This window comes from Anabrus simplex, chromosome 2, assembly GCF_040414725.1.
Source record: "Anabrus simplex isolate iqAnaSimp1 chromosome 2, ASM4041472v1, whole genome shotgun sequence".
Lineage (NCBI taxonomy): Eukaryota > Metazoa > Arthropoda > Insecta > Orthoptera > Tettigoniidae > Anabrus > Anabrus simplex.
This window is the reverse complement of record NC_090266.1, coordinates 262,561,585-262,576,537: the sequence shown is the minus strand read 5'-3', so window position 1 is coordinate 262,576,537 and position 14,953 is coordinate 262,561,585. Positions and strand designations below refer to the sequence as shown.

Sequence of the window (14,953 nt, the reverse complement as noted above, 5' to 3'; positions counted from 1 at the left end):
CGCAGTGGTACATATAAGTTAGGAAACTTGCTTAGAAGGGTTATAGGCAGGTACATTCAGGTAAACGGGGTGGCCTAGGGAGCGGTGTTAAGCGAACAGGGAACCGGAAATCAAGTAGGGATGACATAAAAATGTTAGTGCTCAACTGAAGAAGCATTGTAAACAAAGGAATCAAATTAAGTAATTTAATAGATATATACTTACCAGATATTGTAATAGGAGTTGAATCATGGCTGAGAAATTATATAATGGATGCAGAGATTTTCTTACGGAACTGGAGTGTGTATTGTAGAGATAGGATAGGAATGGTAGGAGGTGGAGTATTCACTCTGGTGAAAGAAGAATTTGTAAGCTATGAAAAAGTTAAGGATTAAAAACATGAAATTCTGGGTGTAAGGCTGATCTCTAAAGATAATAGGCAACTTGATGTCTTTGAAGTGTACAGACCGGGAAAGGGTAGCACTGACGCGGATTCGGAATTATTTGATAGGATAATCAGCTATGTGGGAAACAATAAGGAAAGGAACGTGATTGTAGCGGGTGATCTCAATTTACCAAACGTCAACTGGGAAGGTAATGCGAACGACAGGAAATATGAACAACAAATGGCAAATAAGTTAATATGGGAAGGGCACCTGATTCAGAAAGTGATGGAACCAACTAGAGGGAAGAATATTTTGGATGTGGTGCTGATAAAACCAGATGAGCTCTATAGAGAAACCGAAGTAATAGATGGTATTAGTGATAACGAGGCTGTTTTTGTCGTTAAAAATAAATGTGAAAGAAAGGAAAGTATTAAAATTAGGACTATTAAGCAGTACCATATGGCGGATAAAACAGGCTTGAGGGAGTTTTTAAAAAAGTAACTATGATCGCTGGTAAATGGTAAATAAAAATGTAAACAGACTCTGGGATGGGTTTAAAGCAATTGTTGAGGAATGTGAAAATAGGTTTGTACCTTTAAAGGTGGTAAGGAATGGAGAGGATCCACTATATTATAACAGAGAAGTAAAGAGACTAAGAAGGAGGTGCAGGTTGGAACTTAATAGATTTAGAAATAGTTATGGAAGTAAGGAGAAATTGAAGGAACTTACTAGGAAATAGAATCTACAAAGAAGTCAGCTAAGGATAACATGGTGGCAAGCATAATTGGTGGTCATATAAATTTTAGTGAAAAATGGAAGAGTTTGTATAGGTACTTTAAGGCAGAAACAGGTTCAAAGGAGGACATTCCAGGAATCATTAATGAACAAGGGGAGTGTGTATGCGAGGATCTTCAAAAGGCAGAAGTATTCAGTCAGCAGTATGTAAAGATTGTTGGTTACAAGGATAATGTCCAGATAGGGGATGTGAGTAACACTAAAGAAGTATTAAAATTTACCTATGATAACAATGACATTTACAGTAAGATACAAAATTTGAAAACTAGAAAAGCAGCTGGAATTGATAAGATTTCTGGGGATATACTAAAGGCAATGGGTTGGGATATAGTACCATATCTGAAATACTTATTTGATTATTGTTTGGTTGAAGGTGCTATACCAAATGAATGGAGAGTTGCTATAGTAGCCCCTGTGTATAAAGGAAAGGGTGATAGACATAAAGCTGAAAATTACAGGCCAGTCAGTTTGACATGCATTGTATGTAAGCTTTGGGAAAGCATTCTTTCTGATTATATTTGATATGTTTGCGAAATTAATAACTGGTTTGACAGAAGGCAGTTTGGGTTTAGGAAAGGTTATTTGACTGAAGCTCAGCTTGTAGGATTTCAGCAAGAAATAGCAGATATCCTGGATTCAGGAGGCCAAATGGACTGTATTGCGATTGACCTATCAAAGGCATTTGATAGGGTAGATCATGGGAGACTACTGGCAAAAATGAGTGCAATTGGACTAGAAAAAAGAGTGACTGAATGGGTGGCTCTGTTTCTAGAAAATAGAACTCAGAGAATTAGAGTAGGCGAAGCTTTATCTGACCCTGTAATAATTAAGAGGGGAATTCCTCAAGGCAGTATTAGTGGACCTTTATGTTTTCTTATATTTATCAATGATATGTGTAAAGAAGTGGAATCAGAGATAAGGCTGTTTTCAGATGATGTTATTCTGTACAGAGTAATAAATAAGTTACAAGACTGTGAGCGGCTGCAGGGTGACCTCGATTGTGTTGTGAGATGGGCGGTGGACAATGGTATGATGATAAACGGAGTTAAAAGTCAGGTTGTGAGTTTCACAAAGAGGAAAAGTCCTCTCAGTTTTAATTACTGCGTTGATGGGGTGAACGTTCCCTTTGGGGATCATTGTAAGTACCTAGTTGTTAATTAAGAAAAGACCTTCATTGGGGTAATCACATAAATATGATTGTTAATAAAGGGTACAGATCTCTGCACATGGTTATGAGGGTATTTAGGGGTTGTAGTAAGGATGTAAAGGACAGGGCATATAAGTCTCTGGTAAGACCCCAACTAGAGTATGGTTCCAGTGTATGGGACCCTCACCAGGATTACTGGATTCAAGAACTGGGAAAAATCCAAAGAAAAGCAGCTTGATTTGTTCTGGGTGATTTCTGACAAAAGAGTAGCGTTACAAAAATGTTGCAAAGTTTGGGCTGGGAAGATTTGGGAGAAAGGAGACGAGCTGCTCGATTAAATGGTATGTTACATGTGATGTTACATGGTATGTTCCGAGCTGTCAGAGGAGAGATGGCGTGGGAGGACATCAGTAGACGAATAAGTTTTGAGTAGTGTCTTTAAAAGTAGGAAAGATCACAATATGAAGATAAAGTTGTAATTCAAGAGGACAAATTGGGGCAAATATTCGTTTATAGGAAGGGGAGTTAGGGATTGGAATAACTTACTAAGGGAAATGTTCAATAATTTTCCAATTTCTTTGTGATCATTTAAGAAAAGGCTAGGAAAACAACAGATAGGGAATCTGCCACCTGGGGAACTGCCCCAAATGCAGATCAGTAGTGAATGATTGATTTATTAATTGATTGATTGATTGACTGACTGATTGACTGAAAAAATAAACAAAATAATACAAAACTGCTAGAGGTTTAATGTCGCACTAACATATCAAATGTTTTCTGTGATGCAAGGAAGGGAACGGGCTAGGTTTGGAAAAGTAGCGGGCCATGGCCTTAATTAAGGTACAGCCCCAATATTTTCCTGGTGTGAACGGAAACCACAGAAAACCATGTTCAGGCCTGCCGATGGTGGGCTTCAAACATGTCATCTCCCAGAGTGCAAAAGTTTATCAGCTAGTACACTGTTATAAATGAAATGAAGGTCAATTTTGTATATGATTTTGTCTAAAGCTTAACACATTGGATACCGTGTCTTAAGGTGGCATGTGGGCAGGCAGACTGCCATATTTTGAAGGTTTTTAAAAAATTGTAAAAAATAGTAGGTAGGTTGCAATTGTAACACATACATATCATCAAAAAATTAAAAGTGTCTATTCTACAGATTAAAAATTTGCATTAAGATCTATTGAATACTCTTCGCATTACACATTTTCCAACGGTATGCCTTTTGCAACAACAACAAAAAAGTCTGACAACAAAGTCTTACAATAACAATGAGCTTGAGTGCGGAATAGTTTGAAGCATTCAGGGACATAAAGTGCTACAGAACACATTGGATACCACCAGTATGTCTCTTTCCTCGTTACTTTCCCATTTTCCGCTTTTCCTTTATCTGCACGGGTGTTGCAGGTGCATCCAAATCACCAAAAGTACCCGGCGAATGTGAATCAGTCCCTGCCTTTGAATTATCATCGCTGGCGTCACTTCATTCTAAATGAAAATCAAACCATATGAAGATCATGATACATTAGCTAAATAAACTACAAAGTGCAAAATCACACCTGGGTGGAGTATGATAGAATAGGTTATAAATACCTTCATCACTAACATGAAGTTCGAAATCAGGGTCTAAATCTGAATCATCTACCACTTCTTCTGAACCACTGTCATAAAAAATATCTTCTAAAATCTCGACAATTCCACCTTCATTCAATGATACAATCATTAGAGCAGAAACAAAATGCAGTCTGAACACTTTGCACGATGTAAACAAAACTCTGAAAGCGCGCGCCTTGAGCAGCTAGAAGCAAGGCTGGAAGCATGGAGTGTAGAAGCGAACTCGAGCAAAAACAAGCTGCTATATGTTCGAGAAAACAACGACAGAGGACACTAACGCACGGTATAGCTGTTATAAAAGTTCTTTAAAGTGGTATGTATACTTTCTGAGCGATTCTCGTCTTGGCTGTGTTGACAATATAACAAATACCCGGGCCAGAGTTAGCCTCGGGCGCAGTCAGTCTGAGCTGTTACCCAACCCCGATACACACTTGGTCAATTTATTTCCTCTTTATGTACATATCCTCCAATGGGCCTATGTCCTCAACAGTATTACAGATAAGCAGGGTTTGGAAGTAGGCATGGTGCACTTGGTGGTATGTAGTTCAGTAAGTCCATCATATCCCTTTTCTTCTCCTTTGCCCCCAGATGAGGAGCTGCATACGGATTCAGCTTCTTCAAGCAAAACAATTGGTTCCTGTTCTTGATTATCCTTCTTGTATGATTTTTGTTCAGAACAGTACAAGGAAACACTTCCGAAGGAAAAAGCATCTTGAATATTTTCTTCATAATATAACTTAAAAGGCTCTTCTCTAACAAATATTATGTGGATTTTCAGCCAAGAAAATGTGATATTCTCAATTACCGCCTTCTTCATGATTGCATCACATAATTCTTTGCTTGATAGGAATTTCTCAAGTTTCATACAGGTACTATTACTTTTGTTCCTGCATTTCAAGATAGCATCCGCCCATTCACTAGGTGAGAAGATTACCTTTTTTCCGTGCAAGTTTACAACTGAAGTTTGAATGCTGGCAGTTTAAAAAAAACACCAAATAAATATTTTCTGGTTTCTTTGTTGACTCTCATTACATTGCATTTTGCATTTATACAGCACATTGGAGAACACCTTTTGTTGAACCTGCTTGCATCTGTTAGTTTTGTATCTTGGAGATGAAATGTCTCTCTTTAAGCATAAAGGGCGAAAGCTTTTTGATCTTTTTATTCCATGTAGATGGTCTTGTTCTGGCAGGTTGCATGTTACCCCAAGATGGAAATTGACATGTATCATTCTTTTCCCTACATTTAAGGCTCTCCAAATGACCAGGCTGTTGTAAACAGCTATGTCCAACAAGTGAAGGAACAATTTATAGAACCACTTCATATTTTTCCTCTTGATCGATATGCCTGTGCCACTTCACCAACTAAATCTACCTTCTCCCCATATTCTGATTATAATCATGCAACTGATGAGGTCATTAAAGAAGAGGTGCATCAGTGAAACAATGAGTATTGGCTTTTGTAATTCATAGTGAGACATAAGCCAGCTGCTTGTTCCATTTCAAAAAATGATGTAAACTAACATAGCTCTTGAAATGTGAAGAAAGAGCCGCAACCTAGATTAGACTACTTAATTTCAGACCAATTAGATGGTCTCAATTGCCACTGTAAGGGGGTTGCTAGATAGCAAACTTACTTAGATTTTCTACCAATGCCAATGAAAGTGACAAAATGAATGATGATAATGATTGGTTAGTCAATTAATCCTCAATGATTTTAAAATCCCAACTCATTACAATCTGTTGTCTAGAAGCAATAAATAGATATGAATGGCTGCTATCAAATTTGATGCACAAATCAAAACTACATTTCGCAAACTCATCGACATCCTCTAATTGTTGAGCCACAGTTATGAGTGATCTGATCTAAATATTCAATATACATATAATACATGTGTAATCCCATGTGTTATTTATAGGTCTGTATCTTTATTAAAACCCCGTGGTGTAGGGGTAGCATGCCAGCCTCTTACCCGGAGGCCCGGGGTTCGATTCCCGGCCAGGTCAGGGATTTTTACCTGGACCTGAGGGATGGTTCGAGGTCCACTCCGCCTACGTGATTAGAATTGAGGAGCTATCTGACGGTGAGATGGCGGCGCTGGTGTAGAAAGCCAAGAATAACGGCCAAGAGGATTACAAGATATTAGAATCATTCCGTATTGACGGTTTTCACTTTACAATGGCGAAAAATGAAAGTATCCTCCTATTCAATACATCATATATTCCGTCATTGAACTTGTTTACTCCGTCTAATGACGTGAACTTGTTTACTCCGTCTAATGACGGAATATATGATGTATTGAATAGGAGGATACTTTCATTTTTCGCCATTGTAAAGTGAAGGCCAAGAGGATTGGTCGTGTTGACCACACGACACTGTGTAATCTGCAGATTCGTCGTGTTGACTACACGACACCGTGTAATCTGCAGGCCTTCGGGCTGAGCAGCGGTCGCTTGGTAGGCCAAGGCCCTTCAAGGGCTGTAGTGCCATGGGGTTTGGTTTTTGGTTGGTTTTATCTTTATTAAAAGGTAAACAAAAGTGTCAGACTGTAGCTGTTTGCTTTTGTAACTCGTAGTGAGAAATTAGCCAGCACATCTACTTGAGTACCGGTATGAGGAAATACACTGCTGCCATTGAACTCCATCTGGGTTTCTTTCATAACACAAGCGGAAACATCTGACCGTGTAGATTGTACAGTCTGAACACAATTTTTAACTACTGTTCTCATTTTCTTGCAAAGAAACTTTCTAAAAATCAGTGAGATAAAACTAAATATAATACCTCAAGTACTGATGTAATAAGTCTGTAACTTTTTAAGTATGTAGAGGAAAGATTCACAATCACTGTAGTTTCATACAAATATCACAAAAAATGACCAAAGATATGAATTGTTTACCAATTCAATGCACACAGTGAAATCACAAGGCTTATTTGGGCAACATGTTAGTGCCAGCGAGAGATTTAAAAGGCCAACTGCGAATGGGTTAACGTTGAATACCATGGTCAACACCTACAAGAGCTTTCTTGAAAACATTTCTCTACAAAGTGAAAACATAGTAAATACATTTGCCAGATATTAAAAAGTTTGAGGTAATAACATATGGTACTTACCTCTTGCCATATAAAAGTGATTTGGATAGAGCAGTTTGAATCCAAACAGGACAAATATACACTCCACAGAGAAAGACCCACGATCCACAAAATCTCCATTGAAAAGCTAGATTATGTCAAGGAATATTTATTGATAAGAGATAATAAAGGCACTGAATTATATTCAAACACTCCATTAACCACTTATCTGGGCGTGACGAGTTAATTCATATATCAATAATTGTTACTCAATCGGGTAATGACAAGTTAACTCATCTAGAGCCTTCGAAAATTGTTATCTGGTGGACGGGTCGTGTTACCTCATCTCTTATTGTTGCTGAGTGTAGTTCTATGATCGATGTCAGTAGGTTCCCGACTTGCTACGCCACATTGCGTGCCAATATTTCATTTTATTTTATTTTCATTTTATTTTCTTCCGTGTTATTTTACATTGTATTCTTTAGTACGAGGACTACTGATATCCATGAGTTTATATTTTTACACCACTTGTACTTTGTTCCAAACTTCTTTGTATATATATTTCTCGTATTATTATTATTAATTACTACTCACCTGTACCATACTAACATTTCTCATCTCATTACCACACTTCACTTTATAAATTATTACAGTTAAAAATAACATGTTTTAGGATTCGACAAAAAACTTATGTATGCTTTAATATGGTTGATGATGACCCCTAGGTGGGTCGAAACTAGTTCCATGTAATTTATAATATTGTAAATACATATTAGTATTGAATAGGTGGAAACCTTTACTGTGTTACTATTCATAATGGCTAAGCGTGCTCGTTTGGATGATAAAACTGTTCATCTCGTTGATTCAAATGATGAATTAGATGGATAGTGACAGTGAACTTGCTACTGAAAATGAAGGAGAGGGAGAAGATATTAGCTTGCCTACAACAAGTGATGCAGCCATTTCGCACTGGCATAGCCAAGGTAACCCTTAGTGGTCCTTTTATGTTTGCATCGAATAGTAAAATAAATATTGAAGGAGTTGCAAGAAGTCAAATCAAATACTGAATTATGGTTTGAAATAACAAATGCAAATCAACAGAAACCACCTTTCCCTTTGCGAAAATCAAATGATCATAAATATGTCTCTCGGTCATGGCCATCCATCAACGGCTTCTAATTTCAGATGTTCACCAGCCATAAGACATAGCCTGCACGGTTGCTACGTAACACTGTATGACCATCGATCCATACCTTACATCACAGCCTGCAAGAGTTACACTTCCATCACACCTTTTGTGATGCTAAATTCCATAACACAAATTTTCAGATGACCACCAGTCGTAAGATATATTTATGTCAAAATGGGCAGGCTAGATAACTCATCTTCCATGAGGGCATACACGCGTAACAGGCGGGACGAGTTCCTTCGTCATTTGCGGAAGCACATAATGGGCAGGACAAATTCTTTCATCATTCGCGGAAGTACATAATGGGTGGGACAAGTTTCTTCATCATTCGCAGAAGCACATAGCCTGGAGAAAATGGCAGCCGGTGCAGTGTGAGTGCTAAGTGCTCTTTGTTACATCCTGCGAAAACAGCAAGAACAACCACATCTAGGTACGAACTCTGTCACGGAAAACATTTGTACAGTGTTCTAGTTGAAATATAACACTAAAACATGACACTTAAAGAAGCTAATCAAAGAATAACTGTCTTTGAAAGTCAACTGAGTGACTTCCAAGCTCGCCTAGCAGCAGCGACCACCAGTGCTGGCGACACTACTACCAACCCACGACAAGAAATACAGAGCCTGGCTGCTGACTTTGAAACCTTCAAGGACCAAGTGACCACTGAAATTGCTGAACTAAGGACTAAGATATCGACGATGGATGAGACTCTAACCCGTCATGAAGAAATGATTGACGATTTGGCTCAGTATAGCTGTTGTAACTTCCTCCTATTGCACGGTGTTGCCGAGGAACCTGATGAAGACGTGTATAAAAAAGTTACGGACTTCATCAATGATAAGCTACAACCGGACATCTCACTAGGAGACATTGACCGCTGCCACAGGCTTGGTGAGCGGAAACGTACAACAGCTGAAGCCATAGTGACGGGAAGACAACCGATCATCGTGAACTTCCTTAGGTTTCAAGATCTTTTTTTTTGCTAGTTGCTTTACGTCGCACCGACACAGATAGGTCTTACAGCGACGATAGGACAGGGAAGGGTTAGGAGTGGGAAGGAAGCGGCCGTGGCCTTAATTAAGGTACAGCCCCAGCATTTGCCTGGTATGAAAATGGGAAACCACGGAAAACCATTTTCAGGGCTGCCGACAGTGGGGTTCGAACCTACTATCTCCCGAATACTGAATACTGGCCGCACTTAAGCGACTGCAGCTATCGAGCTCGGTAGGTTTCAAGATCATAACCAGGTTTGGAGAGTTAAAAAAAAAAACTTCTCAAAGGATCTAAATTTCTAATAACTGAATCGCTTACGAGTATCCGGAACAGATTCTAAACAGAGCTAAGGATATCCTAGGACATAAGCGGGTATGGACAGTCGAAGGACACATAGTAGTGTTACTAAGTAATAGAAGGAAAGAATATATTAGTACTGTAGGTGACTTGAACAGAACTCTAAACTCAGCAGGTGTAACAGTGAATTAAATTTTAAGTCTTAAAATGTTCAGTAGTTTTCATGTGTATATATTTGTGTGTGTGTCTGAGTGTGTGCGAATTGAGTCAGCGAATGTACCTTGGAAATTCTCGGTAAGTGTTTCTTCAATTATGCATGATAATGGCTAAGACTAATGAGCCTGTGCTTGTAGCGGATGAGGAATTCCTGCATGCCATTGACCTGGACGTATTCCAAGACAATGACAACCCTCTTTCACTATCACCAGTAGCTCCCCTACCCCAACCCGAGACCACTGGAATCCTATTGAAACGTGCCTTGTCGCAGTTTCCTAGAACCCTGCAATGTTGCCACATTAACTGTTTATCACTTTTAAGTCACTTTGACGAAGTCCGTTCTATAATTACTGATACAAATATGCATTTAATCGGTCTGAGTGAAACTTGGTTGACTAACAGTATCAGTTCCGTGCTTGTAAAAATTGATGGGTATACTTTATACAGGAATGACCGCGCAGGTAAACGAGGTGGTGGTGTTTCAATGTACTGTAGAGATGACATTGAGAGCAAAATAATCTGTAAATCTTCTCCTAATGACACCTTGCATACTGAATATATATTCCTTGAGGCGATTGTCAACCACCAGAAAGTGTTAATAGTAGCCACCCAAGGTAAGTAATATAGACGCACTTGAAGCGGATCTGCTGAAACTTATACCAGGTTACGAACACATCATAATGCTCGGTGATTTTAACATAAATCTCCTGACCCAGACTAGCGACTCGGACTGAATTCGCAGACTGTTCGTTTCAATGGATATGACCATCTTACCATTAGACGCAACTAATCACGTACACACACATAACGGCTCAACCCACACTCTAATTGACTACTTAGTGACAAATAATCCCCATAAGGCTGTCAAGCACGGACAAATCTCTGTCCCTGGTATCTCTATACACGATCTTATCTGTGTTACTCACTGCGGGTGCCGAAGTGTAAAGCTAAGTATATAAACTACAGAGACATGAAAAATATAGACTTATCTCTACTACAATATGATGCATATAATTTGCCCTGGGATGCCATACAACAATTGCACGACGTGAACTTGAAAGTACATCAATTTAACTCCTTATTGTTAGGACTCTATGACAAGCATGCTCCCGTTCTGCAGGCAAGGGTTTCTCGCTCTCCTGCTCCGTGGTTAAACACTGAGATAAAAGCAACAATGGCCCGCCGTGATGCTTTGTTTCGCCGGTACAGAGCAACAAAAGAGCAAACGGATTTCGAACAATACTGTCGTCCACGGAACAAAACGAAATAATTAATTAGAAACAGTAAATTTAAATATATCAGAAATCAAACCAAAAATCTCAATACAGTTAATGCGTGGAATCAGTTACGTTCAATAGGAACAGGAAAAATTAAAGAACCTCATATTCCAACAATATCGCTGGACACACTTAACTCTCATTTCACTGGTAAACAAATCAAAGAAACTCGACCCCAGTCCGGAATCCCGTTAAACGAAGTAAAACGAATCTTAAATTGCATTAAATCTCAAGCGAAAGGAGCAGATCATATTCCAATAGGCTTCATAAAAAATGTCATCGGTGCAGTATTACCAATCATTACTCATATCTTCAATTACAGCATAAATACAGGAACTTTTCCAGACATTTGGAAGGATGCTCTAGCGATTCCAGTATTAAAGAACACCACATCAAATTATCCATCAGACTACCACACTATATCAATACTCCCTCCGCTTGCAAAAGCCCTTGAACGACTAATTCACAAGCAACTAACTGAATATCACACAAATCATTCACTACTAGACCCGTTGCAATCTGGCTTCAGGAAGGGCCACAGTACGACGACAAATGATATCAGGCTTGCTATGGATAAACGACAGGTGACGGTACTCACACTCCTTGATTTTAGCAGTGCATTTGATACAGTCAACATACAACTACTCCTTTCAAAATTGCGCTCCCTTGGCGTCGACCGGAATGCGCTCAATTTCTTTATATCCTACATCACAAATCGTCATCAGTGTGTCTCAGTAAATGATGTTATGTTCAAATGGGCTATCAAATTATCTGGCGTGCCTCAAGGATCCATGCTGGGTCCTTTATTATTCAGCCTGCATATCAATTATATTTCGTCCCCACTTGTCCACTGTAAATACCATCTGTATGCTGACGACCTACAGGTATATTACCATACCAGTGTAGATAGTATATGCGAAGCGATCCAGCATATGAATACAGACCTACGACGACTCACAACGTGTGCCAGAAACAATGCCTTACTCATCAACCCACGAAAGACCAAAGCATAATAATTGGACACAAAAAATTACTATGTGCTCTAAATAGTAATCACAATCCTCCTCCAATTACCATTGATGATACCGAAGTGCCATACTCCAAGATTGTTACAAACCTTGGGGTCATCTTAAACGAGACTCTGACCTGGAATGAGCATATAACTAATGTGTCCAGAAAAGTACATGCATCCATTTATCCTTTGAAGCATCATAAAAATGTTCTCCCACTGGACCTTAAATTAAAACTCATACAAACACTTCTATTTCCTATCTTTGACTACTGTGACAGTTTATTGACTGACCTAACCTTTTTTTTTTTTTTTTTTTGCTAGGGGCTTTACGTCGCACCGACACATATAGGTCTTATGGCGACGATGGGATAGGAAAGGCCTAGGAGTTGGAAGGAAGCGGCCGTGGCCTTAATTAAGGTACAGCCCCAGCATTTGCCTGGTGTGAAAATGGGAAACCACGGAAAACCATTTTCAGGGCTGCCGATAGTGGGATTCGAACCTACTATCTCCCGGATACAAGCTCACAGCCGCGCGCCTCTACGCGCATGGCCATCTCGCCCGGTGACCTAACCTGTGAACAAGCAACAAAGCTACAACATGTACAGAACTCTTGCATTCGATATGGCTTCCAGCTCTGACATGATGCTCATATAACACCATACTACAAAAAGCTGGGATGGCTATGTCTAAATGACCGTAGAAAAATGCACCAAATGACCCTTGTCTATCAGTTGCTTTCTTGAAACAGCCCCACCTATCTGTCATCCAATTTTAGGCTTCTTTCTTCGTTTCACAAAATGAACACTCGCTCCGGATCACTACTTGAAATAGCACTGCATCGAACAAATACCTACAGCCATTCATTCCTGGTCTCTGCTTCGAGATTATGGAATACGATCCCGGAAGATATTAAAAAGTCTTGCTCGTCTATGACATTTAAAACAGCCTACCGTAAATTCCTCCAGAGTATGTACAGTTGACTCAAATGAATGTAAGAGTGAATGACGTGTGAATTAAACCAAAAATTATGTACTAGATCTAAGTTCTTAGGCTATCCCATTTACATTCTTACTACTCTCATTTAAGGCTATAGACTGTTCGTAGAAACAGACTACATAGTAACATAGATTTTAGTACACTCAGATTGTAACATACTAATATTCAGTTAATTTATTTTAGTCTCATATTTGAATAAGTTTTCCTTTAAGCTAATTGTAGATATATTCTTTAGGTTATAAGTTGATATTTTTTTGTTATTATCCATTCTATTTATCCTATAATTTTTCATCAGTAGTAACCTTAATTAATTGTATTATTGTAATTCCTTATCTGACCCACATATCTCAATAACAGTAATTGATTACAATGATATTTTAGAATAATACTGTAAAAATAAAAATAAAAATTGTATGTGGTTAAGTGTAAGAGAGGGCCATGAGCCCGAACTTCGCCACTTAATAAAGACACAAATAAATAAATAAATAAATAAATAAATAAATAAATAAATAAATAATGAGTGGGACGAGTTCCTTCATCATTTGCGGAAGCATAATGGGCATGAAGAGGTAACTTGTCACCCACATCATGATAATGGGCATGACGAATTAACTTATTTTCAGTCAAAATATATTCCCCGCTACAAATGTTGGTTTCTCAGTCGAAACTCCCCGGTTAAGAGGTTTAAACATATATAACAGTTCACTAATCTCACTGCCTGATCATTTTTAAATCCATTAAAAAGTCAGGAAAAATGAAGGTAAGTTAACACCTCACAAATATGAGTATATACTACAGATGGTGGGAGTAAGAATAGCAGGGGGAAAAAATAAAATCTTAATTTCCAATACCTTTATCCACACTTAAGAATTCACAAAACTAACTTCAGTAAAATTATAAAAGGATACATATGGGTTTGTCGGTGATGGAAGTCCATTAAGTTCAAATATATTCATTAGGTCATAAAACTGGCCATGAATATCTCCACATACAGTAAACTTGCTGTCATCAGGAACTGATATCTCAACAAGGGATGGTAATGTCATGAACATCTGCTTTACCTGTAATAATATCTGAGAGACATATTTAAAATTAATTGGGATGATTATATTTAAATACAAACAATTAAATATGCTGAAATCTGTATAATAACTGGAAGAAATTAACAACAAATTATATTTGTCACTTACATGCAATTGGTAAATGTAATTCTAGGATCCTAATTATTAGGGTTATCTTTCTAACCTGAGTATGCAACAAAATACCACCACCCGTCTCATATATATTAGTCTGTTCAATAAGGCACAATAAAATTGCACAGAGTAACTATAGCCCTAAATCTTTTTTTCAATAGACATATCTTCAGTCAGACATCAACTGTCATAGCTATATATTTAGTTACCGGTATGCAATTCGAGTTGTATACTCTTACACAACGTTTAACACAGTAGACTCACGTTATTATAGCTACCTACCAATGTCCAGAGTAGCCAACGTGTGTTGCATGGACAGCAGTTCGATGGGGTGGGAGTGAATCAGTAAGGTGCTGGCAGCTAGCCACCACAGGCACCTTGAATCATGCTGGAGGGTGCATAGCAGAGGACTCATTAGAGCGAACATGACAATCAAGGTTGTCTCACAGATGCTCAACTGGGCACAACTCTCGGGTAATTAGGGGGCCAGGGAAGTACTCTGAAGTCTTGGTCATGTTCTTTCAACCACTGTCAGACATTTGTATCTTTGTAACATGTTCACTATCTTGCTGGAATATCCCCTCCACTCCACGGAAGACGAAGAACACATGCCGATGTACTTAGGTATGTGATCTATAAGGATGAATTCACAAACAAATGGAGAGAGAGAGAGCACCTTCCACATCCGTGGGTGGCTCCACAGAATAGCATGGAAATATTTCTCAGTCTACAATGCTGCTGCCATCGGCTTGTGTTCTTCTAAAAATAGTTACAGGTATTTGTTTTCCAC

General features: G+C 38.6%; 1 protein-coding gene across 1 annotated transcript in view; it reads right to left on the bottom strand.

The window, feature by feature from the left end:
• Window positions 1-14,953, bottom strand: part of LOC136862772 (serine/threonine-protein phosphatase 5) — a 239,688-nt gene that overhangs the window by 118,693 nt on the left and 106,042 nt on the right. Inside the window, exons 5-6 of the mRNA XM_067139018.2 lie at window positions 13,879-14,043; window positions 7,033-7,138 (exon numbers count right to left, since the gene is read on the bottom strand). Coding sequence (XP_066995119.1) covers window positions 7,033-7,138; window positions 13,879-14,043 — 271 coding nt within the window. The remainder of the gene's footprint in view (window positions 1-7,032; window positions 7,139-13,878; window positions 14,044-14,953) is intronic.